This window comes from Carassius carassius, chromosome 34 (genome assembly GCF_963082965.1).
Source record: "Carassius carassius chromosome 34, fCarCar2.1, whole genome shotgun sequence".
In the NCBI taxonomy this organism is placed as follows: domain Eukaryota; kingdom Metazoa; phylum Chordata; class Actinopteri; order Cypriniformes; family Cyprinidae; genus Carassius; species Carassius carassius.
The window spans coordinates 20,834,231-20,861,354 of NC_081788.1; the positions used below are offsets into that span (position 1 = coordinate 20,834,231).

A 27,124-nucleotide genomic window follows, 5' to 3' on the forward strand; every position below is an offset into this window, starting at 1 on the left:
TTAATTGGTGTGTGTGTGTGTGTGTGTGTTTTAATCCATTTAAGCGTCATATTTCCTGTTGGTAGTCTGACTCATAACGTTAAAAATACTTAATGGTTTCTGGGGTCGAATTTCAGATGCAGAAATGTGTAGATTACATTGCCACCATGAGTTAAAATATTAAACCGTACAAATGTCTATCTAGCTGTCAACATCAAGTCTTTTTGGAGAATCCACCCAGAGACGAGGAGCATTATGTGCGTTTTAATTTCACTCAATTGTTGTGGTGTGTCTCAACCTGCAGGTTAAAGAGTGGAACTACACAAGATATTTATAAAATGTTGGGATGTTTTCGGCATAGGAATATTAGATTAAAAATTAATATTAGTGTATGTTTTAGATTTTATGACTGTTCACCGTTTAAGCTTTTCAGTTCTTTTAACAACTTTATTAACTTTACTACATTTAAGTTGTTAGTTTACTGGTGGACATTTCAGTTAATTTAAAGGGGTCATATGATGCGATTTTTAAATGTTTTCTTTGTCTTTGGAGTGTTACAAGCTCTTGATGCATAAAGAAGATCTGTGAAGTTGCAAAGACTAAAGTCTCAAATCCAAAGAGATATTCTTTTTGAAAGTTAAGACTTTTTCACACCCACGAAAACAGCTCGTTCTAACACGCCCCAACATCTCTACGTCACTATGTGGGAAGATCTGCATTATGCCGTCCAGATGTTCAAGCAAAGACAGAAGGCAACCTTTTATTCTCGTTGTAGTATTGTTGTTACCGCCATCACAATGTCGTATAGATGCTGTGTGTTTCACTGTGAAAGCGAAACTACTTTGTTTAGCCTTCCAAGAGAGGACCATATCCACTTCTTCATGCCTGGAGCTGATCTGTGCTAGTTGCTGAGGAAATACATCTACTTTGCACTGCGGATCGCCGGATTGGCTTTCACCGTGGATGAAGCGGAGTCCAGCCCGGGGTCTCACAGGTGGTTGCCGCAAGCCCAACTGAGCTCCTTCCTTCGTAGAATCCGCCTTGCCATTCTCAAGCCCGCCCACCTCTGCTCATTCAAGCCGGCCGCGGCTCACTCAAGGCAACGGTTTGTGATGCTGTTTCATTGAGAAAGTGAATCTACTTTGTTTGGCCTTCCAAAAGAGGCCAAATAATCATGTTTACAGTGGTGGGTAGAGTACCCAAAAACTGTACTCAAGTAAAAGTAAAAGTACTTCTAGAAATATTTACTCAAGTAAAAGTAAAAGTACTAGTCTTGAATAGTTACTTGAGTAAGAGTAAAAGAGTATCGGATAAAAAATCTACTCAAGTAGTTAGTTACTAGTTACTTTGGGTCATATATACTGAGCCTATTTTTATTTAGATATATAGATAAAATGTATGTAATGTATGCGTGCGTGTATAAATGTATATATTTCATCAGCCTTTACTCCAATTTATGTAATTTATTATAAAACCCTGTCTGTTTACTTAAGTAACAGATATAGGTGTCATGCCATAGCATATTTTTAATACGACTGACTTTATATTAAATGTGAATTTAACATTGAAAGTTAATGTGATATAAATATTGCTACTAATTTTTCATTGTTCAGAAAGGGAGCAAATAACATTTACATTATTAAAGATAATTTTCACTGACAGTCTAGATGTCAATCACTCTCAGAAACTCCCATTAAAATCACTGAAACTGTTAACACTGTGAAATCAATATCTTAATTAAAGATTCGTACACACATCTGCACTTTGTTGTTCCTGCGAGAGAATTCGCCAGAAAGAGGTATTCAGTCAGTGAGCGAGTGAAGGAAGAACCGGAATTTTAGCGATGACTCATCGGAACACCTCTGATTGGCCAATGCTTTAATAAGCTCAAAAGAATCATGTGTGATTGGTTATAATGGGCAGCGCTGTATAAACGCATCTATCTCTGGCTCAGCGCCAGCAAGCAATCACAGATCTGAATTTAGCAGCTGATAATATGACTCGCTGAACTACTTGCACCAGTGTGATTGTATTAAAATTAATAAAATCTTAATCGGCTATTTTTTGTCTTTTGGAAGCTGCATTCAACCTGACTCCCCTCTGTTATAAGCCACATACGTACAACAAACTAATGTCACAGTGGTATCGTGTACTGTAATCGAATGTAGCCCAAGTTATTACCTGTTAAACAGTAGACAGCACACGCGGTGTTCATCTAATAAGGATCTCCATCGCTAGCAAATAATAACCTTTGCAGATTTCAATTCAGTGCAGTTCCAGCCATGTTTTCAACGCTGCTGATGTTAAACGTTACAACTCCGAGTGAACCACTTCAGACGCTCAGCGCGTGCGGCAGGGAACTGAACGAATCATTCAAACTGATTCATGAACCAATTCACTCGTTTGCCAATTGGTTTGATCAAGCCTTTGAACAGAATTGACTCAAAAGAATGAATCATTCACGAATGGGCATCGCTCATTGCCCAGAGAAAAGTAGACGGCGCGTTTGGAATAAACTGAAGCATTATAACATTTATTGCATTAAGATAAAGTAACGAGAGGAGCGTCGCCCACAGTAACGAAGTAAAAGTACAGATTTTTCCCCAAAAATTTACTCAAGTAAGAGTATAAAGTACCCATCTTTAAATATACTCCGAAAAGTATTCGTTACCCCAAAAAATTACTCAAGTAAATGTAACGAAGTAAATGTAACTCGTTACTACCCACCTCTGCATGTTTATATCATGTTTGTAATGGTTTTTGTTAATATCTCGTTGCTCTGGCCCAGACATCATGATATGTTAAGGGGTGTAACATTTCCGTCACACAATTTAGGTATTCGGCCAATCACAACGGACGGATAGCTGGCCAATCAGAGCACACCTTGCTTTTCAGACTGATGAGCCTTGTAAAAATCAACACATTTCAGAAAGGCAGGGCATAGAGGAGAAACAATAATGTACACTATGTGGAAAATTGTTTTTTGAACCTTAAACCCCTTAAACACATTTTATTACACCAAATAATGTTATTTTTAGCAGCATTATATGACCGCTTTAAGATATTCCGACAAATTACTGTTTCCACTGGTTAAACTCAGATGTGCTCCATCCACAGCTTTAATTTACTTGCTTATGACAGTCTATGCATTTATTAATACTAAAATCTCTCGTGCAGCACAACTGAAAAAAAATTGACATGCCGCAAAAAGTGCCACAAACTATAAATCTTTACTAGTTAAGAGGTATACATTTTAATAGTAAATCTCTCTAAACTATTTTTAATACTTGTGATACCTTTGTAACACTTTTTGTTTATATATTTATATGGCATATTATTTCTAAAATTCAAAATGTTTTCGAAAAACATCTCCTGCTCACCATTCACCAAGGCTGCATTTTTAAAAAATCAAGATACACCAAACACTGTAATATTGTAACCATAATTACATTATAAAAGAACTGTTGTCTGTTTTAATATTTTTTTTTTATGTAATTTATTCCTTTGATGACAAAGCTGAAGTTTCAGCCAAAATTTGCCTATTCCAGTCTTAATTGTCACACAATCCTTCAGAAATCATTATGCTTATTTGTTGCTCAAGAAACATTTCTTATTATTAATGTTAAAAACAGTCGTTTATATATATTCTATCCAGACTGGTTATTTGAATGTTTTGTATTTCACAGTTCATTATAAGAAAAATTTCAATAAAATTAAACTAAAAATAAATATGAACTATATGTAATTAAAAATAAAGCATAGGCTATTTCAAAGATACAATTTGCACAAAATAAATATTTTAAAAGAAAAAATATTTCCCATATTTATTGACAAGAGTAATTCATGTGTACATGCAGCGGACATGCATAACCTGTGGATATTTTATCTATGGAGTGAAGGCTTCATCTGCTTTTTTGTACTGCTCTGTAAAGTGAAGAACGGTACGGGTAAGAATGTGCATGGACAAAGACCATTCTTTCCACTGTGAGGTAAAACCCAATTATACACTCTTATGTGAAGCCTCATTAAAGAACAACATGTTCTGGTGTGACACATGACTGAGAGAGTTTTACACTAGCTAGTGGTTGTTGTGCTCTCTAGGAGGAGGGTTTGCACAGAGCAGAGTGGGCTTCAGGATTTTTGGTGTGCTTGAAGGGGATCTGAATGATGTAATGGGATCATTTTGGTAGGTTTAATACATGAGAGCGTGAATGTGTGTGTGATTGAGCTCCATCTGGTGATGTGTGTAGGAGAAGTGGAGGAAAGAAGGACAGAATCTGGTATAAATTGAGAGAGCTCTTGCTTGGATGTCATATTGCCAACATGAGCTAACAGCAGTTAACTCAATCCAGCATGCCTCTGTTGCCCCCCTTCCCTTTTTTTCTCTCTTTCCCCTCTCCTTATTCCGCATGTATATCTCACTTTTCTCTTCCCATCCACCACTTCCTACATGCCTGACACTGTAGAAACCCTTTATAAATGTAACCCATTACTGTCCTCTTATAATAAACTCTCTGCCATTCACTCGACTTTTTAAAAACATTCCCACCAGAGCTTAGACTAGCCTGTGTAAAAACTCGCTTTCATCACTGAATTCGATCTACTAATAGCTGTAACCTTTCCCCACAGACAGAAAGCACAACCTTCCTTGAATTCCTTGAATGGTGTATGCATTACTTTTGGGACTTGACACCAGTGGCCTGATCCAAACTTCTCACATGTTTTTGGTGGAATAAAATATTGCAGAAACTGTCAGAATAACTCACTTAATATGAGAATTTGTATTTGTATCAGTCATAGACAAAGTCATAGACACAGCAGACGAAAACCAGGTTTGCACCAGCTAGAATAACTGAGCCAAACTTCTGCTTTAGCTGTCCTCAAAGAGTTTTTCTGTCAGCTGAATGATGAAACATTTATATATCCCTATAATTTCAAATATCATTCTGATGGAGAACCTGCAGGTTCAAATGTGTGTTTTCTGTGTAATAGCCTATATATTTGTCTTGTGACCATATTTGAATTTTTTTTTTTTTACATTAAAGTGCACAGATGGTGGTACATGCTAACATGTTCCAAAATCCAGATACCATCTTAAACTTGATTTAGCAAGGTAAACGAATTCCAGTAGCCTAACCCAGCAGAATCATTTGAATGCTAACTTGCATTAAAAGTTTAGACTTTTATCCTTCGTTCCTAGTTTCCAATTTTAAACACTAGGGGTCGTCATTACATCAAATGTTGCGTGGAAAAGAAACGCGTGTGATCGTATTTTGCTCCCAAATGCCTTATTACAATTATCGTATACTGTACAATACAACTTAAAGCTTGGATTTGCCTCCAAAAACAAATTATTTAAGGTAGCTTGAAAGAGCAGCAGGTGTCAGCTGTAGAAGGGAACTGGACGATCTCAGGACTGAACTCTCAGAAGTGTTAGGATACGAGAGACACGAATGGAATGAGATGAGCTCGAGCAGCCGATGGATAAATTAAATGAGCAATGTGGAAAGAATGGAGGGTAACGAATGGGATTAAAGAGCTCTGGGCGACAGTGTTAAAAAGTCGAAATAAATAAATATTTTATTTTGTTATCAAATGTTTAGTTAGTAAATGTTCTGCGCAGTACTTATTTATTGTTGCATATTTGCAGGCAGCATTGTCTGCATGGCCAGCTTGTTGCTTCGGGGGCTGTTACGGTAAGTAGGATATTTGAATTGATCTACTTTATGAAATATATCGTAATTAAATGCTATAATGTTCAGGTTTATATCACTGACTATTCGGTCATGGTGAAGGGTGTGATCTGCTGGAGGCAACCCACTTTCGTCAAGAGGTAACCTCTCTCTCTACCCCTCCTTACACACCCTCTCGGTCTGTCTTTCATTCACTCACACACCCCGTTCAGGCTGTGACAGCGGTGTCCATCAGGCAGAGATGCCGGCTGAGGGATTCCTGTTGGTGGCTGTAATTTGTGCTCTGGTGGCGCAAAACTGCCGTGGAGAGCTTGTGGCTCACGTGCAGGACCCGACTCCCGTTCCCGAATCCTCACTGCTCAAGCCCAAAGTCATGATCGCGATTCTGGCTCGGAACTCGGCGCACAGCCTGCCGTACTACCTGGGCTGCATCGACCGCCTGGACTACCCGAAGGACCGGATTGCGATATGGTGAGAATCTCCAAACTGGACTTTATTGGAATGCTGCAGTAGAGAACGCATAATGTGTGTGATGAGATGGTTTGCTTTGCAGCATGCGTGGTGGCTGAAAACTGAGAAGGTCTGGGTGCATAGTGGAGTTATTGTGGAGCGCGCGCAGGTAAGGTTTGGTTAATGAAAACCTTCTGGCAGATAGAGGAACAGAGACGCCGCTGTCTGCGTGAAGCAGACCTGTTAAAGCGGGTTTACTGCACTGTGTCCGTGCGTGTGCACGGATTTAATCACATGTTAAATAAAGATGAAAGGCGTTTGCTGGCTAAGTAACATGTCCTGTCGGTTCTCTTTATAATTAGAGTTTTAGGAGAATTTCTGTCAGCATAATTTTCTTGAGGCAATCATTTGACGATCGCACTGCCGCCACCATCCGTCTTGACTGTTTTGTTACATAAGGTACTTTAATCAGTCGGTGTGTAATAATTAATGAAATAAAAGTGATAGTTTTTTTCTAAAACATAAAAATCACTGGAGCTGCGTACCGTTGCTGTGTGGTGACTTTCTCAAGCGTGTATATAGGTTACCAAAGATAATCATCTATGAAACTGTACTCCCTTCCCTTCAGCTTTTCCTAGTGTAAACTGTTTGATTTACATTTCTTTCCAAATCAGTGGTTGGAGGCACACACAGACACCCACTTTAATTTCAGCTTCCTCTCTTTTCTAATGCCGCTTTACAATCTGAGAGGAACTGCTTTGATTGGAAAACATTCAGTTCCATATGTTTGGGCTGACTGTAGCCTACACTCCACTCCACTGTTATGCCTTATGTTGTACTATTTTTAAAAATGTATTTCTTCTGGCAGGTTTTAGCTGGGGAGTGTTCAGAGTGAGGCACACATTTATGAAGAGTAATGGATTTTGAATCATTTTCACTATAATGTATAAGGTCCACTAACTTGCTGTTTTAATAATATTGAATGTAAAGTCGCATGGAAGTAGCAGCAGATCTTTTTATTCCCTTATTGTGATGTACATGTGAGTGTTCTGTCCTTCGTTTGTTGATTGGATTTTGAGATGTAGGTGTTGCAATCAAAAGTGGATGCAGATGAACTCAGGTAAAGTCGCACAGAAGTCCTGCATATGTCACAAGAGAGAAGACTGTGGTTTAATCTGGTTATGACATTTTGATTAAACATTACAAGTCAGCAACAACAAAAATTGTTTGTTTATAACATCCATTTAGAAAATAGATAGGGTAATTTTTTATGTCATGGCAACTTTAGCTGCCTGTGGACATTTGTGTGAAAGAGTCATTATCTGGCTCGGCTCAGTGTTCATCTTCAGTTCTCTCTTCACGGCAGTTCAGTCAGTGTACTGTTTGAGTAAATGCATTACTCCAGGATATTGGTTTGTTTGAACTCAGAGGAAGCGTCAGCCACATTAAACAAGTTAACAGCTTAAGTCATTTGTGGATTAATGCGTATTGGAGACGCGAACCGTTTAAAACGATTCAGTTCAATTTGGTGAACTGATTGAAAAAGATCCGGTTACATCGAATGATTCATGTGCGAACCGAATATGACAAACTGCTTTGTTTTGAACTGTCTCACAACAGACACGGAAGAGAAGACAATGCTGAATAAAGTCGTAGTTTTTGCTATTTTTGGACCAAAATGTATTTTCGATGCTTCAAAAAATTCTAACTGACCCTCTGATGTCACACGGACTACTTTGATGATGTTTTTCTTACCTTTCTGGACATGGACAGTATACCGTACACACAGTTTCAATAGAGGGACTGAGAGCTCTCGGACTAAATCTAAAATATCTTAAACTTTTGTTCCAAAAATAAACGGAGGTCTTAAGGGTTTGGAACAACATGAGGGTAAGTTATTAATGACATAATTTAGCAAATTGGGCGAACTAACCCTTTAACTAACCTGAAAAATAATGTTAAATAGCATAATTTTAACTGAATAAGCAACATTTATGATACATGTATTGTAATCTTGACTAACACTTTTGGAGATTTGTTAGTCAAGTAAATAATAGCTGTACTTGTAGGAAACTACTAAAAATGGTAACCAAGATGGTTGACATGAAATTAAAGTTCAAGATCGCATTCAGATCTGCCTCCATCCAACCAACAACTGATGGATAGAACCAAGTCTTTTTGATAATCTGTTTCACTCGGATGTATATCACAATAATGACAAAAAGATCTGTCATTACTTTAAAGGAACTTTGATTACAGTTAGAGTTTCTGTGATTGTTTGGCTTAAACTTCTGTAATGCTGAAGAGAATTGTTAGCGCTAACAAAGGAGACAGAGAGGACAATCTCCTCTGACAGTGTCTTGATTAATGGCTCAGATGGTATTAAAGGGATAGTTCACCCAAAAATGAAAATTTGATGTTTATCTGCTTACCCCTAGGGCATCCAAGATGTAGATGACTGTTTCATCAGTAAAACACAAACTGAGATTTTTAAAACAAACCATTGCAGTCTGTTAGTCATATAATGCAAGTGTGTGGGAATCACGGCTAAAACGTACAATAAAACAAACAAAAACAAAATTAAACCCTGCAGTTTGTGGCGAAACACTGATGTATAAAGACACAACATTATCAGTCTGTGCAAGAAACTGAACAGTATTTATTCTGAACTGTCTGAGCTCCTCCTCAAAACACAGCACGTGAGGCATCATCTATTTGCTTTACGATGGATCGCAGACTTATAAGTGCATTACTGCCACCTATCTCTCAAATAGATCATTGACACTCCTAATTGAGATTGTAGAAAGAGTGTCAATGGTGTCAAATTACATCTTGGATGCTCTGGGGGTAAGTAGTTAAACATCACATTTTCATTGTTGGGTGAACTATCCCTCTAAGTAATAAAGATGGAAGAGTGTGAATCCAGCATCATGTTCCCTAAAGGCACAGTCCTGTAATTAGCGAAACGTGTTCAAGCTAATGGTGCCAACACCGATTTTGACATAAGTTAGACATGACTGATTGAATAACAGTCAGGATTACTGAACACAGCCTTGTTTATAAGACCAGACTGCTCTTTTGTGTCTCTTCACTATAGCCTTTTCTCTATGATGTGATCATTTTGACAGCCGTGTGCGCAGTTTTGCTTCAGACTCATTCAAGCTGATATGATGCTCTTGTTGAGGAATGCTGGGCATTTTGGTAGGTTAAATAAAGCATGCTGAATAACTATAACAAAGGGCCTGAGAAAAGAACAGAGATTTGTTAGGTATTGATCTGTGAATGATCATGTGTATGTCATTAGAGCTGTTTGTGTTTTATATTAGGTTTTCATAAGCTTTACTGTAATTAAAACCCTGGCTCAGTGTTTGATGGGGTCTAACTTGGACATTTCTGCAGTTCTTCAGTACAGTATAGTTTATTTGTATTTTTTCAGCGTGTACAGAACCAGTTCCAGCTCTTTCCAAAAACTGTTACCTCAATTCAGTTGTCCATCCCATCCACCCAAAACCCAAAAGGCCTCAACCCAGCAGGGGTTCAAGAGTAGAGGAACAATAGTGCGTAAAAGTCCAGACAGCAGGATGATTGCTGCGTTTATTCATGGCATTCTAGAGTTGAGCTGGAATAGTAGTTTATTGGTGTGCAGTGTTTTGGATCAGGCCAGGTGATCAAATAATCTGCACAATACTATGAGACTCTGTCAGGACTGAACAATTTAATATTTTAACTTAGAACTAGATCAGACTGTCAAGGTTGGCCTGTTAGCATGACCCTATTAGAACCTGCTTGTAAAGGCTGTGACTACACAATCTAGGCTTAAAAAGTATCTTTGCTGATATGAGAAAAACCTATATATACATACATACATACATACACATATGGGTTCATATTTCATTATAGTGTAGTAGATATTGCAGCATTTTCATTGCGTCATTTGCTTGCAATTTTGGAGTGTTTAGTCACATGGCATTTTATGGTTCTGTTGATTCAAAATGTTCTGAGGTCCAATGCAGCTGCTAATGAAATATTTGGAAACTTTATAATTTTCTTTATAACTTTATAATATAATTTTAGTCACAGACAGTTGTTTTAGGCTGTCCCAAATGGCACACTTGACAAAAGATAGGCGTGCATCTGCAGGGACATATTGTGAGGTATTTCAAGATTATTGGCAGGGAAATGCAGTTTTATTGCTCCCTGCTGGTTTCATCCTTTTTTGACCACTTTTGTTGCTCTTATCAGATTTGTAACTCCAAAACAGGTAGGAGAACAATGACTCATTGAAAAGCAGATTAAGTTAAAGTGTTCTGGATGGATCTCTGAGGCCCTAGTGTGCAGTAGTATTTAATGTGAATGTGGTTATGTACTTGTAAAAAAAGAAGATGTTTCATCAAATGTCATGAGGGGGGATGAACTAGCATCACACTCTAGATGGTTTTTTTTTTTTTTTTTTTGTGACATGGGAGAGCTGTGTTGACAGAGGGTGGCTGGAGGAATTTGAGTACAGCAAGGGGTTTCACAAGCCCCTTTGCCCCCTCCTCAGTCTACAGAGCCAGGCAGCCACGTCAGCTCACACATGGGAACAGACACACTGCACACACACACACACTTACACACACATGTATATACAAACACACATTTGTGACTGGCTGAGTTCTAACTAATGGACATTCTCATTGATATTTAGAAACTTTAGTTTTAATTCCATTCTATATATATATATATAGAACATTTTTTTTCTTTTTTTTTCAATAAATAATATTTTAAAGCGGCCGTGCAGAGAATATTTTGGCACTGTGTATGCAATAGTATGCTTTGTCAATTTTTTGTGTTCTAATACGTATAGTTTGAACAGTAGAAGACTTTCCCATATCTCTTTTACTGGTTTATGTACGTCACTTTGTTTTTACTCAAACCTGTCTGCTTCTTGTGTTAAGGGATAGTCCTCTTTGTCTCTGACGGCTGTTCTGTGCAGGTGGAGAAAGTATAAGATGTGCATGTTTGTAGGTGAGTAGCATGTGGTGTCCAGATGCTGTCAATAAAGACATGAAGGAGAAACTGAAATAAAAAGAGAGAGTGAGCCTAGGGCAGTCAGATAATGAGCTGGAGATACTATAAACATCAAAAGGGCGGTGAAAGAAAATCAAGTTTTCATGAGCAAATCCTGCTTCCTCCAAACGCTGCAGGAGTGCACACATACAAACTTAGAGCTAAATATACACACACACACACACACACACATATATCCCTAACACTTTTAATAACCTATATTTCAAGGTCCACTTACGGGATATTGCAAGTAGTATAACTTTCAGTAGTAAAGGGTGTTTAACAGTAAAATATCAAAAAGATTAATTGCTGCTTGGACTAAGGATTTGTTTCCCAAACAATAAAACGGACATAAATCAGTGTACAGATTGGGAAAAGCACCTAAATAATATTGTAGAATGTAACGTGGTCAGTGTCAGCAGTCTGTTTTTGCCCATGGGTGTGGAAATTTGTTAAGAGTGTTGAGAGTGAAAGGTTAGGAGAATGTGTCTGGTTTACCTTCATAAACCAAAAGTTTGAGTCATTCATACACTAGCATGTTCAAATTCCTTCGTCTGTTTGCTTGTCCGGTCATGAATATAAGTGTTGCCTCCTGCAGCCAGAGTTAAGACACAGCCTCGAAGACTTCATAGAATTACACTCATATCTGTTCAAATGTGCTTACATTTGGGTGAATTAAAAAAAAAAACATGCCTGGGTATATTTTTATTGTTATTATGAAAGTAAAGAAAATATATATATTTTTTTACTAAATATACTTTTTTTTTAATGGTCTTAAAAATAAGCTTAATGTTTTTATACAAATTTTAGTCTTTTGATTTTAGGAGAATAATGACCCAGACATCTCCTTCATGACATTTCCCCATTTGCTCCTTCCCCATTTACAGTCAGACATAATGTGAGCATATAGTAATGAAGCATAAAGTCATGCATAAATCATAAATCTTGCACACTTCACTTTTTGTATAAGTGAAGTTTTTCATTGTCATGGAACAGCATAACCCGAAATGCATGGTGTGTGTCTCTCCCCAGGAGGGTCGGAGAAGAACACATGTGCAATCATTTGCCATTAGAGAATCGTTTAAAGAGATCCAGCGAGTCTATTCCAGATGTTTATATTTGTTGCAGCAGTCTGACAAAAACCACAACATATTTATTTAATTCATATAAATGCTGAACCAGAATGAACAGAGAACTGAACATATAGTATAAGAATTGCATGCAAATAAATCTCTAACGCACGTGTATCTATCCTCATATAATAAAAGGCATGAGCTCTTTTGCTTTTCTGCCTAATTGTTTATTCTTGTTTATTCACAGATGTTCTGGAAAAATTATTGCACCTCGAAGGCCTGTTTTCCTTTAAAACAACTGTAGCACACTTAAATTCGCTGAAGTCACCAGAAAAGTGTGTGTCTGAAAGCAGTGATCTATTTGACACTGCATTACCTGTAATTACCTGTGTTTCAGGTGTTTCAAACCAGTGATAAAGAACCAGACTGCTTACCAAGCACGATGTCAGTTCCTTTTGCTTTTCTACATCTCATAAAATCTTGGACACCCATAAAGCATACTTAAAACACATAAACATCATCTTGGCCTGTATTTTCGTCACTCTTTGTCGGAATATGTTGTTATGAGCGAGACTGTCTTGCTTGGGTAATTGTCTGTTTGTGTGAGTGACAAAATAGCAGTCGTAGTGTTGAATATCTGGTCTATCACTTGTTATTTAAAGATGAAGCATTAATAATATGAGTTTTCTTAGATGCACACAGTGCATACACTGTTATCTATTGTCTGACAATGTTTGTTTGTGGGAGTTATATGTGTATTTTTGGGTTTACACTAGTATTATTCACTGCAGATGCTCAAGGCAGACATAGGTTTAGATTTGAAAGGCGGCAGCGGAAATTGGGTGGACATGTCTCTCAAAGTCAAAAAATCCCTAAAAATAACTAAATAAATATATATTTAGAATTTATTGTGAATAGATTCATGTTTTGTCTTGTTTTATGCAAAGATCTAAGTAAATTTAGTAAAGTTAATGCTTTAAATAAATTAAAAATATAATAGTAATACATTTTTCTTGCTAAAAATATCTAAACATTTTAAAAAGAATGTCAGTTTACTTGAAGTACAAGTACAATGGCACAAAATAGACTTTTTCACCAGAGACTATATTGTTAACAAACTCATGTTTTGTCTTGTTTAAAGAAAATTTAGTTAAGTTTATGCTTTAAATCAAGTAAATAATGTAATTTATTTTCATTTAGTAACTTAATTAGTACTTGAAAATAATGATAATAATAAAAAAGGCGGGTTATGAATTTTTTACATTTTAAAAAAGAAAAAAGATTTTTTTTTCACATTAGGTTAAATGTAGTTTCCCCTGTTGCCTCAGGTGTCATCCTGCTACTGCTTCAGAACATCCTGTAATGCTTTATAAATATGAATATGCACACCAATTGAATTTTATTTCTGGTAAAGGTGGGGTGAGGAAATGTGAATGTGACGACTGAGGTGATGTCAATATTTGTTGGTTCTTTCCCAAATGGTTTTACTTGAGTCCCTGTGTAGTAAAGGTTTCCACTGGCACAGCCAAACGTCTGAGGACACTGAATGTGTTTGTGTGCTTGTGTCAGTGTTAACGTGATCTCCACAAGCCTCAGAGTAGTAATGCTGGGAAAACTCACAGTTATGTCACACTGTTTGTCGGTTCATCACTTTGAACTTCAAAACATGGAGTAATTGTGTTTTGTGTAGTGTTTTGTAAGGCATAGTATAGTATTGTTTTATGAAATCTGAATTTTATGAATCAGCACTTCACCTCTACTAGTAAGATATTTAATTATGCTAAGCTATGCTCTTGAAATGCTGAAATGAAACTTAGACAATACGTCTTTTACCTTTCACAAGCTGTTGTTAAATGCCTCACTTCCTAGCAAGCCCATAGCCATGCCTCAGGAATTTATCAGCCCTAGCAATACAGCACTAGCTGCTTGCTAGCGTTTTCAGCTAGTACTTTTGACTTCTTCATGTGGATTTTATTAGTCTTATCTAGCTTTTCCACATGTGTAGGAGACAGTGTTGTGCCTGAACGCGTTCATTGAACGATAGTTCATGAACTCGTTCATATTTTGGGCGAACGTGAACTGAACGTGCTGCATTACTGCCTGATGAACGTTACTGTGAACTCATTCATTCTGGTGTCTGTGAACGGCACGCTCTCTCATGTTAACTTCGTTCAATAGGGTGCCAGATTTCTATAGAGCCTTCCAGGCGAAAACCCGGCTAAAACACACCGTAAACGGGTCTTAATATGTAGCGGAAAAACACCCAATCTGGCAACACCAGCCACCAGTGTCGCACCGCCGTCCACCGCATGCGTGACGCGTCATCAAAAAACAAAAACAGCAAACGACAGCAGCATGTAGCAAGAAGGCTTATGATCATTTAAAAGAATTTTATGATGTTTATGACAAGTTCGGTGAGAATGGGAGACAAAGCATTAAAGCAACAATGGGGAAATGCTGTCTCCTCAATGCTAATGTAAACCCTGGTTGGATAAGGATTCAAAATTGGATATGAAGATGAAATCTGACACATAGCTTCATTGTTAAAACTGATAAAATAATTGCTGTCTGTGATTCTATATGGGCTGTGGCAATAATTTTGAAAAATAATAGCTCGCAGCAACGTATGGAAAAAAAGAACTATGAACTAGTTCATTTTTGGAACTGTGAACTTTAGTTCAAAATTTTGTAGTTTGAACTATGAACTGAACTAGTTCATTTTAAAATTTGTGAATTGAACTTTGAACTAGTTCATGTAGAAAGTGAACTTTCCCAACACTGGTAGGAGAAAGAAATACTAACTCTAAACACATTGGGCACTGTTCCACCCTTGCCTGAGGGACGCACACTTTCACTGCTCCTGATGAGTAGCTGTGTATTTGGAGATTGTGGTGTTTATGTTAAAATGACGTAAATCCTCCTTTGTCGTTTCTTGAAGGGCTGCAACAGACCATAATGTGGACAACACCACAGCCATGCTGAGAGAATGGCTGAAGAACAGGCAGAGCAGATACCATTACGTGGAGTGGAGGCCCATGAATGAGCCACGGTTGGTTAAAAAGATCTTGTTCAAGAACAAAGTCAATTAGCACTAATGGCGGTTTATGTCAGGAATTAGCAAAAGTCTACTAATGTCTTTCCCATCCAAATCTAATGATTTCTAGAACAAGGTTTAAAAGAATAATCCAAACCTGTTATGTTCCAAACCTGGAACTTTCATGGAACAAAAAAAAATAATAGTTTTGTAGAACTCTTAATTATATTTATATAAGTAGTAATATACTAATTTTCATGTATACCAAATCTACAAAATATGATACTAAATCAACATAAACATATCATAAAAGTGTTCCATATGATTCATACGCTATATTCAGAATCTTCTGAAGTCATATGATGTTTAAAATAAAATGTTTTATTGAGTGATTCAGTTTTTGCACTGAAAGCTCTCCTTGCCATGCTCATAAGAGGAGTAGCAATGTCCAATTTGTGTTAAAAAATAAAATTAAAATGTAAAATTAACACAATGGCCAAAAACAACAGTAGTGCTGTACATATGTTGAGGATAATAATTATTTATTTATTATAGGAGTAGAAAGAGTATGCATGTATGCATTTAAATTTTTTTTGTAAGGTCATACATGGATGAGTGGGGGCCGAAACACTGGGCTCCATCTCGTTTCAATCATGTAATGAAGCTCAGGCAGGCGGCACTGAAGACTGCACGAGAGCGCTGGGCTGATTATATACTGGTGAGATCACACTGCCATTTTTGTCATAACTGACTTATTGTTACATCCATGTTAAATAAAAACCTCAAGTACCTCAAGATTACTCCAGCCCTTATTCCTCATAACACACACGTTGACACTAAACTGGTATTTTTATGTAAAACTACAGCTCTCCAGCTTTACCTCTCTCTTTGACTCTCAGTATGTCGACAGTGATAACCTTCTGACCAACCCACGGGTGCTGGATCTCATGATGGCAGAGAATTTCACACTGGTGGCGCCCATGTTAGATTCCCGATCCCTCTACTCAAACTTCTGGTGTGGCATCACACCTCAGGTAAAGATTGGTGACCTCAGAAACAGGCTCAGAGAGTAATATATTAAAGGGATAGTACACCCACAAATACAAATTCTAATTCTATTCTAATTGCATTCTATTCAAAATGCATTCAAACTTAAATGTACATTCAACGTTCACAATAAAAACAGTTCGTGAGCATTGCTTCAATAACATGTTATCTTTACCATTTTCTCAGGGTTATTACAAGCGCACCCCAGACTACCAGCCTATCCGTGAGTGGAAGCGTTTGGGTTGTTTCCTGGTTCCAATGGTGCACTCCACGTTCCTGTTGGATCTGAGACGTAGTGCCACTCTCGACATGGCTTTCCACCCACCTCACCCTGACTACAGCTGGGCGTTTGATGACATCATGGTCTTTGCGTTCTCCGCGCGACAAGCTGGTGAGAGACGGTCCATTAAAAATGATGTGTATTTATCTAATTATATGTTTTTCTAGACTATAGTGTTTTATAGATAACATAAAGTATGGTTTAATTACCGTATTTTTCGGACTATAAGTCGCACCTAAGTACAAGTCGCATCAGTCCAAAACTACGTCATGACGAGGAAAAAAACATATATAAGTTGCACTGGACTATAAGTCGCATTTATTCAGAACCAAGAACCAAGAGAAAACATTACCGTCTACAGCCACGAGATGGCGCTCTATGGTTTCAGTGTAGACTACAGGAGCACTAAGCAGCATAGAGCGCCCTCTCGCGGCTGTAGACGGTAATGTTTTCTCTTGGTTCATTTCTTTTGGTTCATGTCAAATTAATTTTGATAAATAAGTCGCACCTGACTATAAGTCGCAGGACCAGCCAAACTATGAAAAAAAGTGCGACTTATAGTCCGGAAAATACGGTAAGTATAATTCAAGTTAATGCCTAAATGCAAAGATCAAATAATAAAATCTAATATTATAATATTACTGCATTATAAATGAACAACAGTATCTATTACATTGCATTTATTCTAGTGATGGGAAGTTCGGATCATTTTACCGACTCGGACTTTTGAGTCTCGTTCAGCAAAATGAACGAATCTTTTTTCGAGTCATTTCGTTCATTTCGTTCATTTTAGCAAAATGTAATGAAAATGTTATGTGTTACTTCCCCAACACATCTAGTACTTACGCAAACGTTGATCCCACTAAAAACAATACAAAACTAAAATGCTATAAGATACAGAAAAAAAAATTCCTTCTTTACCTGGGTCTTCAGTCTGTGATTAGCTCACTTCACCTCTTATCTGACAAGAGTCCTCGGGTTTAAGTCATTCCTTAATCACGTGACAGCCACATACGCAAAACTAACGCAGTCTTGAGTCGGAAAGAGAATTGATTAGTTCATCTCATGAGTCTTTCAGGTCTCGGGTCGAATTTGACTCGTTCCTTAATCACGTGACAGCCACATACGCAAAACTAACGCAGTCTTGAGCCAGAAAGATAATTGATTAGTTCATCTCATGAGTCTTTCGGGTCTCGGGTCGAGTTTGACTCGTTCCTTAATCACGTGACAGACCCATACGCTATTTCTGTCACTGTGTTTTTGTTACTGTTTGTTGAGGATCTGTGGTTTGTTATTATTTTATAAATAAATAAAACCCTGTTATAATTAAAATATTGATTAATTTGTCTTTTTGACTGTCTATCGGTAAATAAACACTAGGCTATATAATAATATAATAATTCAAGCTTACAATAAAAAGTATTTATACTAGTTTGTTCATTTTTACTCCAATTTTGAGTTTGCTAGTATAATAATTGCTTTTCCTAGGCAGACTTGACATATTGGTGTAATATATGTATAAGAAGATTGCTCAAAAAAGGACATAATGACATATACATTAAAAGCAAATAAAATTTTGAATTTGAATTATTAATGTTAGTTTAAAACATTAAGGTTATGATAACTTCAGCTTTAACAGTTTTAACCCAGCTCAGAGTGAGGAGGATACTTCAGATCCTGGTGCTACTGCCAGTGCAGGGGCCATGTTTTGGGAAGACTTTGACGAGAGGGTAGCAAGCTTGAGGCCTTCTGCTACCTCTTCTAAGACCTCAGATGCTATAAAGGTGCAGGCCTACCTTGCAGAGCCACTCTTACCCCGCACATCAGACCCTCTGGCCTGGTGGAGGAGATGTTCACCAGTATACAAAAGCCTTTCTGAAGTCACAAAGACAAGACTTTGCATTGTGGCCACATCTGTGCCATCTGAAAGAATTTTTTCTAAAACTGGGCAGATTATCTCAGATAGAAGAAACAGACTCAGCCCATCCAAGGTCAGGGAGCTTGTTTTTTTTAATGCAAACATGCCTTAAAGCAAGTCCTAAAAATATAGCCACAGTGTGTTATTTATTTTAAAGCTTATTTATTTTTATTTATTTAGAAAAAGACTAGCTTGTTGTGCAATATTTTTGTTGTTGTTGTGATTTTAACGGTAATTTGTTATTGTTATAAGGCTCCGTAGCTTTAGTATCTCTTCATTTTCATTTATTTTTATTTAAATGGTTTAAAATTATTTGGGGAATAGTTATACTCTTTGATATAAAGTTTTTATTTTGGCACAAAAGTGTTATTTATTTTAAAATGTATTCATTTTAAATTATTATATATAAAAAAGCAAAGTTTGTTGTGCAATATTTAGTTTTTCTTTTTTTTCTTTTTTTATATTGTACTTTTAAAGTTAATTTGTTAAGGTTATTAGACCCTGTGGCTTTATTATCTTTTAGTTTTATCTTTATTATACTTTTTTATTATTTTGATTTATTTTGGAATAGTTGTCCTCTTTGTTACAAAGCTTTAATGGCACAAAAATAAACAATAAACAACAATTCAAAAGTATGTACACAGTGTTTTTTAATGTTTATAAAGTGTCATATGTTACAAAAGTATGGTTTATACAGACAATCTGATTTAATAATTACTCTAGCCAATGTTGTCACATCACGGGACAAAAGAACGAACAACCCGAAGAACCGAAAGATTAACTAATCAATTCTCTCTCCGACTCAATACTGCATTCTTTTACTGTCTATGGTTTTAGCGTATGGGGCTGTCACGTGATTAAGGAATGACTCGACCCGACCCGAAGACTCATGAGATGAACTAATCAATTCTCTTTCCGGCTCATATTGCATTGGTTTTAGCGTATGTGGCTGTCACGTGATTAAGGAACGAGTCAAAAACCCGATAGACCCGAACTATGAACTAATCAATTCTCTTTCCGGCTCATATTGCATTGGTTTTAGCGTATGTGGCTGTCACGTGATTAAGGAACGAGTCAAAAACCCGATAGACCCGAACTATGAACTAATCAATTCTCTTTCCGGCTCATATTGCATTGGTTTTAGCGTATGTGGCTGTCACGTGATTAAGGAACGAGTCAAAAACCCGAAAGACCCGAACTATGAACTAATCAATTCTCTTTCCGGCTCAGACTGCATTGGGTTAGCGTATGGGGCTGTCACGTGATTAAGGAACGAGTCAAAAACACGATAGACCCGAACTATGAACTAATCAATTCTCTTTCCGGCTCAAGACTCCATTGACTGACAGGGGAATCCATAGACATGTATGGTGAATCACTACTACTAGAACAGAACCTATAGAATAATGCGCATGCGCGACTGAACGAATCACTCCCCGAGACGACTCGTTCTTCCCGAGTCACATTAAAGATTCGTTCAAAATGAACGAATCGTTCAAGAACGACACATCACTAATTTATTCATATAGCAGGCACTCTTAAAATCACAAATTTACACATAAATGTAATTTATTCTATTTATGTAAAATCCTTTTTTGTTGTTGTGTAAATTTATATTTAACAATAACTTAACATTAAGCTAGATTAAATAATGCTGGTATTATAGTATTTTTCATTGTTTGGTTATGATACCTAACGCATTAACTAATGCTAAACCATTGAATATTATTGCAAGTGTTGGTGTTTTATTGTTTTAAGTGCGTGAGTTGTTTTCGAAATGAGTGCTTTTAAGCATAGAATGTTTTCAGAAGAAACAGATGAATGCAGTTAAGAGTAGTGTTTTTCGGTTTATGGGGCCCCAGAACAGACACGGTTTAGACACATAAATCACTGCACCTCCAACTGTCCAGCTCAGTAGTGTAACAGCTTTAATGTCGGATAATCTTGTGGCTAATGTAACCAGCTCCAGCTGGACATTTTTATGACCTCTTTGGGTGTTTGTGGATGTTCAATTAAGGAAATAATGCATGTAAAAGTGAGAGAGACAGCGAGCATGCAGTGGATTTATAGTAAATCATATACACACACACACATCTAACACAAAGCTGACAAACCATGACTCCAAACACACCCATATATACCCTGACAACACAAAGCCACACAAACACATTAATGATGTAACACTCATGTTTCTTGTTGTTTTCTGTAGGTGTTCAGATGTATGTGTGTAACAGAGAACATTACGGTTTTCTGCCTGTACCTCTGAAGGCCCAGCAGAGTGTAGAAGAAGAGGAGGAGAGTTTCACACACACCATCACTGAGGCCATGAGTGGGTATTATCACGCACACGCACACACACACACACACACACACACACACACACACACACACACACACACACATTAAATACTCATTAAAGCATAGATATTCATTCGTTCACTACAGTTCAAAAGTTTGGGGTTGGTTATATTTTTAAATGCTTTTGAAAGAAGGCTTTTATGCTCTGCAAAGCTGAGTTTATTTGATCAGAAACACATTAAAAACCGTAATTATATGAAATATTATAACAATTGAAATAACTTTTCTATTTTTAATTTCATTTATTTCTGTGATGCAAAGCTGAATTTTCATCAGTCATTATTACTCCAGTCTTCAGTGTCACATGATGCTAAAAATCATTCTAATATTGATTGATCATTGCTGAAAACAATTGTGCAAAATATTTGTATATTTTTATTATTATTATAATAAACCTCCTTTTTCCAGCACTTTAACTTTTTTTTAACTTTTACACTTTATAGTTTCAACCTCCATTAATTGGAGGATTTATTTACATTTCGTTCTGTTCCAACGTGTGATTGCCAGATGTGCATTTAATGCGACTAAAATGACTTTTCTCGCAGTTGATCATAACATAAAACCCTCTGAGTTTCTCTTCACTCCACCAATACCCCTAGACAAGATGGGCTTTGACGAGGTAAGAGAGCAGAATTTCTGGAATGTCTTGCTTGACTGGACACTCATGATAGTTATTCAGCAGAATAAAAACCTCAGCTGATTTATGCTTCTTTGAAGTGACATTTTCTTATTGTGCCCTGCTTCATTCCTCAGACTCTCTCGTTCTCTTTTCTGCTCAGATCTTTCTGATTAATCTGAAGCGGAGGTTGGACCGGAGGGAACGGATGTTGAACACAATGGTGGTGCTGGGTCTTGAGGCTACGCTGGTTGATGCTGTAGATGGGAAGTAGGTCATCAGGGGGACGTTCTGTGGAGTCACATTTGTAATGTTTGGGTATTTTGAAATGTGGCAGAACAATTCAAGTGTAAGTAATTCAAACTGATTATTCCCTGTCAGGGCTCTGAATACATCTCACCTTCAAGCTCTAGGTATAGAAATGATGCCTGGATATAAAGATCCATATTCTGGTAGGGTGCTGACGCGTGGAGAGATTGGCTGCTTCCTCAGCCACCACTTCACCTGGAAACAGGTACGGACACACTCACATATAAACATTTGCCACTCCCCATAAATAAGGTACGGAATACAGCTCAAGTATTTTCATTTTTCTTCCAATAAATAATTAATGAAAGAAAATGTCCTTGTCAACCAACGGAGATAAAGTTTTAGTGATTTATTTTCTTGTAATGTTACATAAGGTTTTCAGTTTTTGAAACATTTATGATGTGTTTTAATACAATTTAATTTTAATTTAATACAGGCTGGACTATTGCAAAGCTCTCTTGGCAGGTCTTCCAGCCAATTGTATCAAACCTTTACAATTAATCCAGAACGCGGCAGCAAGATTCATTTTTAATGAGCCAAAAAGAATACACGTCACACCTCTGGTAGCCTCAATTTGCACTGGCTTCCAGTAGCTGCTCGCATAAAATTCAAGGCATTGATGTTTGCCTACAAAACTACCACTGGCTCTGCACCCCTTTACCTAAATTCATTACTTCAGACTTATGTGCGCTCTAGAAGCTTGCGTTCTGCAAGTGAACGTCGCTTGATTGTGCCATCCCAAAGAAGCACAAAGTCACTTTTACAGACTTTAAAATAAATGTTCCCTTCTGGTGGAATGACCTGCCCAACTTAATCCGGACAGCGGAGTCCTTAGCCATCTTCAAGAATCGGCTTAAAACACATCTCTTCCATCTTTATTTGACTCTCTAACTTTAGCACTCACTATTCTAATTCTATTCTTAAAAAATATATATATATTCTAACTACCTTTCTAATCTTGTGGCATTTTATTTTATTTTCATTTACTATGCAATTATGTGTGTGTGTGTGTGTGTGTGTGTGTGTATATATATATATATATATATATATATATATATATATATATATATATATATATATATATATATATATATATATATATATATATATATACAGTACTGACCAAAAGTTTGGACACACCTTTTCATTCAAAAAGTTTTCTTTATTTTCATGACTATGAAAATTGTAGAGTCACACTGAAGGCATCAAAACTATGAATTAACACACGTGGAATTATATATGGAATTATATACATAACAAAAAAGTGTGAAACAACTGAAATATGTCATATTTTAGGTTCTTCAAAGTAGCCACCTTTTGCTTTGATTACTGCTTTGCACACTCTTGGCATTCTCTTGATGAGCTTCAAGAGGTAGTCACCTGAAATGGTCTTCCAACAGTCTTGAAGGAGTTCCCCGAGAGATGCTTAGCACTTGTTGGCCCTTTTGCCTTCTGTCTGCGGTCCAGCTCACCCCTAAACCATCTCGATTGGGTTCAGGTCTGGTGACTGTGGAGGCCAGGTCATCTGGCGCAGCACCCCATCACTCTCCTTCTTGGTCAAATAGCCCTTGATGCCTTCAGTGTGACTCTACAATTTTCATAGTCATGAAAATAAAGAACACTCTTTGAATGAGAAGGTGTCCAAACTTTTGGTCTGTACTGTATATATAAGACCTCTAACACTAGCTTGCTCTATTCTTTTACTATTCTATCTGTTTTCTTTTTATTTATTATATTATTTAAAAGCCCATGCTTCGTGTACTCATCTGTAAGTTGCTTTGGTTAAAACCATCAGCTAAATGAATAAATGTAAATGTAATGTAATAACTTGTGTAAGAGTTGAATGGAACAGTCAAATGCTGTCAAGACTAATATTTGTCTACAGTTTTTTGGTTTATTTTTTATATGAAATTATTTATTTCACACAACTAACAATTATCACAGCAAAATCATGGAATTTGTGCCTCTAATGCTTTAAAACAAAGAATACAATGTTGGCAGAAAGTTCTGTACACACTGGACTCCCTGTGTCTTTATTTTTGGCCTCTGTTAAGCTTTTCACTGTTAATTGGTGTTTTATATAAGCCAAGCGTATAATTTAGTATAATTGTCTAGTTAATCTCAGTCAGACGAGCAACACTCCAGTAAATCTTTCCATTTTCTGAAACAAGATTTTTCAACAGATAAATCATTTTCTGCTTACTGTGTGTGTTTGTGTGTGTGACAGGTGGTGGAGAGGGGTCTGCAGCATGTGCTGGTGTTGGAGGATGACGTGAGGTTTGAGCCTCGATTTAAAAGGAGGTTACAAACCATCATGGAGGACATTGAAAAAGCTAATCTGAACTGGGACCTCATGTAAGAACAAGACCAGCTGAAAACAAGCAGACGATGAGACGTTTTTACCACTCACAAAAGCATAATTGATCTTTCTCTTTCTACATTTCTCTCTTTCTACATCTCTTTCTTTCTTCTTCTCTCTCCATAGATATGTGGGCCGTAAGCGGATGCAAGTAGCTCAGCCAGAGGTGTCTGTAGAGGGAGTTAATAATTTGGTGGAAGCTGATTACTCATATTGGACTCTAGGTTATGCCCTTTCACAGCAGGGGGCCAAGAAACTCCTCGCTGCTCAGCCGTTCAGCAAGATGCTCCCTGTGGATGAGTTCCTGCCAGTCATGTTCAACAAACACCCAAAGTGAGTGTGATGCATGGATAGACCAATGGATGGATGGATCAGTGGATAGATAGATAGATCACTGGCTAGATGGATGGATGGATTGATGCATAGGTGGATGCATGGATGAAGGTATGGATGGATCAATCAGTCAATGAATAGATACATTAATGTAAGGATGGATACATGTTTTTCAGAAGATTTTACACACAGGTACACATTGGGGCTGTACTGTTGAGTGGGACAGACAGTGCTAGATTGTTCAGAGTGGGGAAAAAAAGCATGGTGTCCCTACCGGGTCACACAATGACTGCCTTTCTACCCAGTTTCTTCTATTGGGAGGCCTGCAGAGCACTAGCTGTGCCCCCAGCACTTCTCTCTCTCACTTAACACCCTCAGGTCCTTGCGGTCCTTCTCGTCTGTTGTCTTGCATTCTCTGGGTCTCTCTCCCTACTTTGAGGAATTTTGGGAAGGACCAGTTCTTCCTGTTACCGGCATTCAAGGGACAAAATTCCCATTGATGTTCTCTGAGTTTTGGGGGAAGGGCCATTGGTATAAGACAGATGGATTACTGTATAAATATACTCAACTTTCTGTGGGTTTGTAGGGTGTGTGTGTGTGTGTGTGTGTGAGAGAGAGAGAAAGAGAAAGAGTCATTGTGTGGCCCAAAGTGTGTAAATTTAGTGTTCAGTTAGCATAAATTTTAGTAAATAATGCAATGTTTTCATGTCGATTAGCTAGGGATACCCATTATGGAATAATTTATTCATACTAAATAGACATTAATGTAAAACGTTAGTATTGAAATTAAGCAGATTTTAAGATGATATATACTAAGTTTTAAAGGTTTAGGGTCAGTAAGTTTTTGTTTTTTATATATATATATATATATATATATATATATAATTTTATACTTTTATTAAGCAAGGATGTATTAAGTAATGGCAGTTGAAAATTAGCTTTGCCATCACACTAATTAATTTCATTAAAAACATTATATACAATAATTTTTCTCATGGCTTTCCTTTTTTCCTCTCTCATTCTTGCTCTCTCTCTCGGTTTCTTTCTCAGTGTGGCATACATGTCTCACTTTGATCCCAGAGATTTGCGTGCTTTCTCTGTTGAGCCGCTGCTGTTGTTCCCAACACATTATACGGGGGAGCCAGGTTACTTTAGTGACACAGAGACCTCCACTATTTGGGATGACGAGGACATCAGCACAGACTGGGACAGACAGTTTGCTAAAAAAACTGCTCAGCAGGCACATATTCGCTCCGTCGCTCAAAATAGTGTCACCGGGGACACACCACCGCCTGCATCCCGAGCCTCTCGAGATGAACTCTGAGACCTCAACATGTTCTCAAACTACACAACTGAATGACAACACACAGACAGCTCATTCCTCAATGTCCAGCAATCCCCGTCCTCCTTGGCCACACTTCAGCCAATAGCATGACAGCTGGCTGGGATGCTCAAACACCATTGGCTGGCTGGTTGATTTGGACCAAAGACACACAAGCTCTTTTTATTTCCACTTTATTTATTTCATCATGTCTTCTAGAGACATTGAGGGACCAGACTGTCTCTGGTGGACACTTCAAAGTGTTTGAAGGAAGAAGACACTGCAGAAGGACTGGATGCAGGAACATAGACATATGGGAGTTAGATTTGGGTTTGCTAGTGGATGAACAGATTACATTTGAATCTTTATTTTAACGTTTTCTTTAATTTTGTAATGTAAAAACAGATATGGTTTATGCGCAGAGTACTGAATAAAAGAATCCTACAGCCTGTCCACATTTCTACTGTATATCATCAGGAAGGAAATTATATATTTTAAGTTGATATATTTTAATAGCATCACAAAATCACTTTTCAATGTTGTTCACGAGTCAAATATATATTAGAGCCATAAATTGAGAGCATTAATTACATACTTTTGTGGGGAGGTTGTTCGAATCTGCCGTTTTCACATAATTCAGTTGTATGGATTTAAAACTCTAAAATGTGTTCAATTTGTCTTAAAAGGATAACATGTGACTTTTGACAAATATTCACTGGTCATTAAGTATGTTTTTTTAAATGAATAAGAGCAGCTTTACTCAATCTAGTTTAAAGTGTTTGCGAGACAAAAGGTGTTTCTGTGTTATTGTGAAAATCATATTGTCACTAATTCCTTCCAGAATATTCCAAGAGGCTCATTTATCTTTAAGAAGTGTAAGATTCTGCTGGGTATTATGTCAACTATCATAATTTGAAATGGCTGTATGCAAACTCGCTCGTATTTTTCCTCTCAGCAGGCTGGCTCCTGTTCTCTGACCTTTGTTTTCATTTCCTTCTTTGATGTCTGAAGATGTCTTGGTGCTGGTGGTGGGCTGATTCAATAAAACTGACTGATCAATAATATAATGCGTCTAAAGATGTCTGTGTGCAAGCCAACAAAATAGCCTCAGATTCATTTTGGTGTATCAGCTACCTAGGTGTGCTTGGTTTGTTAACTGTCCTGCTTCTGGCTGTTTCTGTGCAAAAAAACTATCACTAGATGTGTTTGAAAACTCCATTTGGTGCAAAAGAGATGTGCATATGTTGGGTTATGGCTTAAAATGGTCAGCTACTGCATTTATCAACCAAAACGTTGCACACCAAA

General features: G+C 37.2%; 1 protein-coding gene across 1 annotated transcript; it reads left to right on the plus strand.

Annotated features, from left to right (window-relative positions):
* Positions 1–5,659: 5,659 nt before the first annotated feature.
* Positions 5,660–26,886, plus strand: LOC132114702 (procollagen galactosyltransferase 2-like). The gene is made up of 13 exons (XM_059522975.1): positions 5,660–5,675; positions 5,885–6,143; positions 15,183–15,293; positions 15,879–15,996; positions 16,178–16,312; positions 16,512–16,716; positions 20,733–20,852; positions 21,427–21,500; positions 21,661–21,767; positions 21,879–22,011; positions 24,034–24,161; positions 24,292–24,498; positions 25,549–26,886. The coding sequence occupies exons 2-13, from the start codon at positions 5,914–5,916 to the stop codon at positions 25,820–25,822; spliced, it is 1,842 nt and encodes a 613-aa protein (XP_059378958.1). The 5' UTR covers positions 5,660–5,675; positions 5,885–5,913; the 3' UTR covers positions 25,823–26,886.
* The last annotated feature ends 238 nt before the right edge of the window (positions 26,887–27,124 follow it).

Coding starts and splice junctions, on each gene's coding strand:
- LOC132114702 (XM_059522975.1), top strand. CDS start 5,914: ATGCCGGCTGAGGGATTCCTGTTGGTGGCTGTAATTTGTGCTCTGGTG. Junction 6,144..15,182: donor AAGGACCGGATTGCGATATG/GTGAGAATCTCC, acceptor CGTTTCTTGAAG/GGCTGCAACAGACCATAATG. Junction 24,499..25,548: donor ATGTTCAACAAACACCCAAA/GTGAGTGTGATG, acceptor TTTCTTTCTCAG/TGTGGCATACATGTCTCACT.